At 51.0% G+C, this 1780-nt stretch overlaps 1 protein-coding gene across 1 annotated transcript; it reads left to right on the forward strand.

The window, feature by feature from the left end:
• The first annotated feature begins 208 nt into the window (after positions 1-208).
• On the forward strand, positions 209-1030 carry LOC139053209 (CLIP-associating protein 1-like). Its single transcript, XM_070530305.1, has one exon. The coding sequence runs from the start codon at positions 209-211 to the stop codon at positions 1028-1030; it is 822 nt and encodes a 273-aa protein (XP_070386406.1).
• Positions 1031-1780: the final 750 nt, after the last annotated feature.

A 1780-nucleotide genomic window follows, 5' to 3' on the forward strand; every position in this document is an offset into this window, starting at 1 on the left:
GGAAGCAACCTGAACATCATCGACCGACTGGCGTTCGACATGGGCCGGGGGATTGACCAGTTGGTGCCTGCTTCAATCCCTGCTTCTCGACGCGCCAAGCTACTGCTGCCACAGACGGCGGCTGGCAGCCCAGAACTGGGAGGACCCGTGAAGTTTCTTGCAACAGCAGCGTCTGGCCGGCAGCCGCGAGGCCTCGCATGTCAACCGCATGGCAGGCTCAGAATATGATGCCGTAACTGGTCTGCTCGGGATCGGCCGAAAATCACAACATGGCGCTGCCGGCAAAAATGAACGAGACGTCCTCAAGATCACCTTTGCCGTACTTGATAACCCCAACAGCAGCACGGAGCATCGCGAGCAGGCCTTGTCTGAGCTCGTGCCCCTCACTAAGGATGGCTCACCAGAGATGTGCGAAAAGAACGTCAGGAACATGCTGCGGTGCTTAGTGCAGAATCTGGAAGACCAAGAGGTACCTGTAAAGGTGGCTGCATTGAGCGCCTTGACTGAATTGTTGAAGAGGCAGCCTCAACACTTCCGCAATTATTCTGAGCTCACTTTACTCAAGATCTTCGGAACATTCAAGCAACGTGAGAGAGAGTTGAGCCGAGCTGCCAAGCTGTGTTCCCTGGAGGCTGCTGCTGTGCTACCACCCGAGGAAACAGTGCGACACCTGCACGCGGTCATCGGTGAGTCCGATGAACAAGACGTTGTCATCACAGTGATCGAGGTCATCTTCCGACTCATCGAAGTGCATCCAAAAATCATGATTGTGGAGCTTCTACTGCAGGCGATGCCACTTTTGAAGAAGGCATATGAGCACAATGCTTGTGCGGTACGGAAGGCGGCAGTGTTTTCTATGGTGACGCTGCATGGCGTGGTTGGCAGTGAATTGATGAAGCCGCACTTGGCTTCCCTTACGAGGTGCAAGATGGAGCTTCTTAAAATGTACATCAAGAGGGCGCAGGGAAACAGCAGCAAAAGTGCAGCTGGCTCCTCTTCGAGTACACCATCTACCAACATTAAACTCTGAATTGTGTGTGTGGGAGGGGGGGGGGGGTGGAAAACAGCACCTACCAAGCCAATGTTTGCCTATGGGCTGGGTCCATCGCTTCGCGGCGGCTCTGCCAATAACAGTGGTCCCATGCTGAACTTTTCTTACTGCAGCAACGGAAACATGAACCTTGTTTATTGTGTCATGTGTTAATTTCTTCGAGTGTGTGACTACAGCACATTTTGCTGCAAAGTGCATCTCTCCAGGCTTACATTTCAATTGCTGCAAGAGGGGGCTGTGCTCTATTTTTATGTAAACAAGTTGGTTACTTTCATGGGCTACCATTCTGCTCTTTTCTTGGGTATTAAAACTTGTAAATGTGTGCAAATGTCTTTCAATGTCGCATTATTTTCGCCAAGATTTAACTAGAACTCAGCAAGGCGGAATATTTGCGCAAGCAGGTTGCGGTGGTGCAAGACTTGTCAACTGAGCGCAAAGCATGCTCACAACGTATGAATTTTGCCGTGACACTCATGTTCGCGCACCGAGCTTCAGGCCACTTACACTTAACGCTCACGCACATTGAGCCATCTAAGCGAGCAAGAGGCTGAGTGCTGCACCAGTGCTACAACTACTTTTGCCCCATTAGGCAAGTTTTACAGCGAAGCTGTCTGTAGCTAGTTGACACTTTTGAATAACGTTTGCCCTCAAACGCAAACGCATTACGTACGTCAGGAAATAGCGTTGTCCTCACTGCACACGCTCCGAACATTATTGGGTTTCTGTGCT

The sequence above is a fragment of the Dermacentor albipictus genome, unplaced genomic scaffold (genome assembly GCF_038994185.2).
Source record: "Dermacentor albipictus isolate Rhodes 1998 colony unplaced genomic scaffold, USDA_Dalb.pri_finalv2 scaffold_78, whole genome shotgun sequence".
In the NCBI taxonomy this organism is placed as follows: domain Eukaryota; kingdom Metazoa; phylum Arthropoda; class Arachnida; order Ixodida; family Ixodidae; genus Dermacentor; species Dermacentor albipictus.

Bases quoted from the DNA above. Each gene is read 5' to 3' on its own strand.
- LOC139053209 (XM_070530305.1), top strand. From the start codon at position 209: ATGGCAGGCTCAGAATATGATGCCGTAACTGGTCTGCTCGGGATCGGC.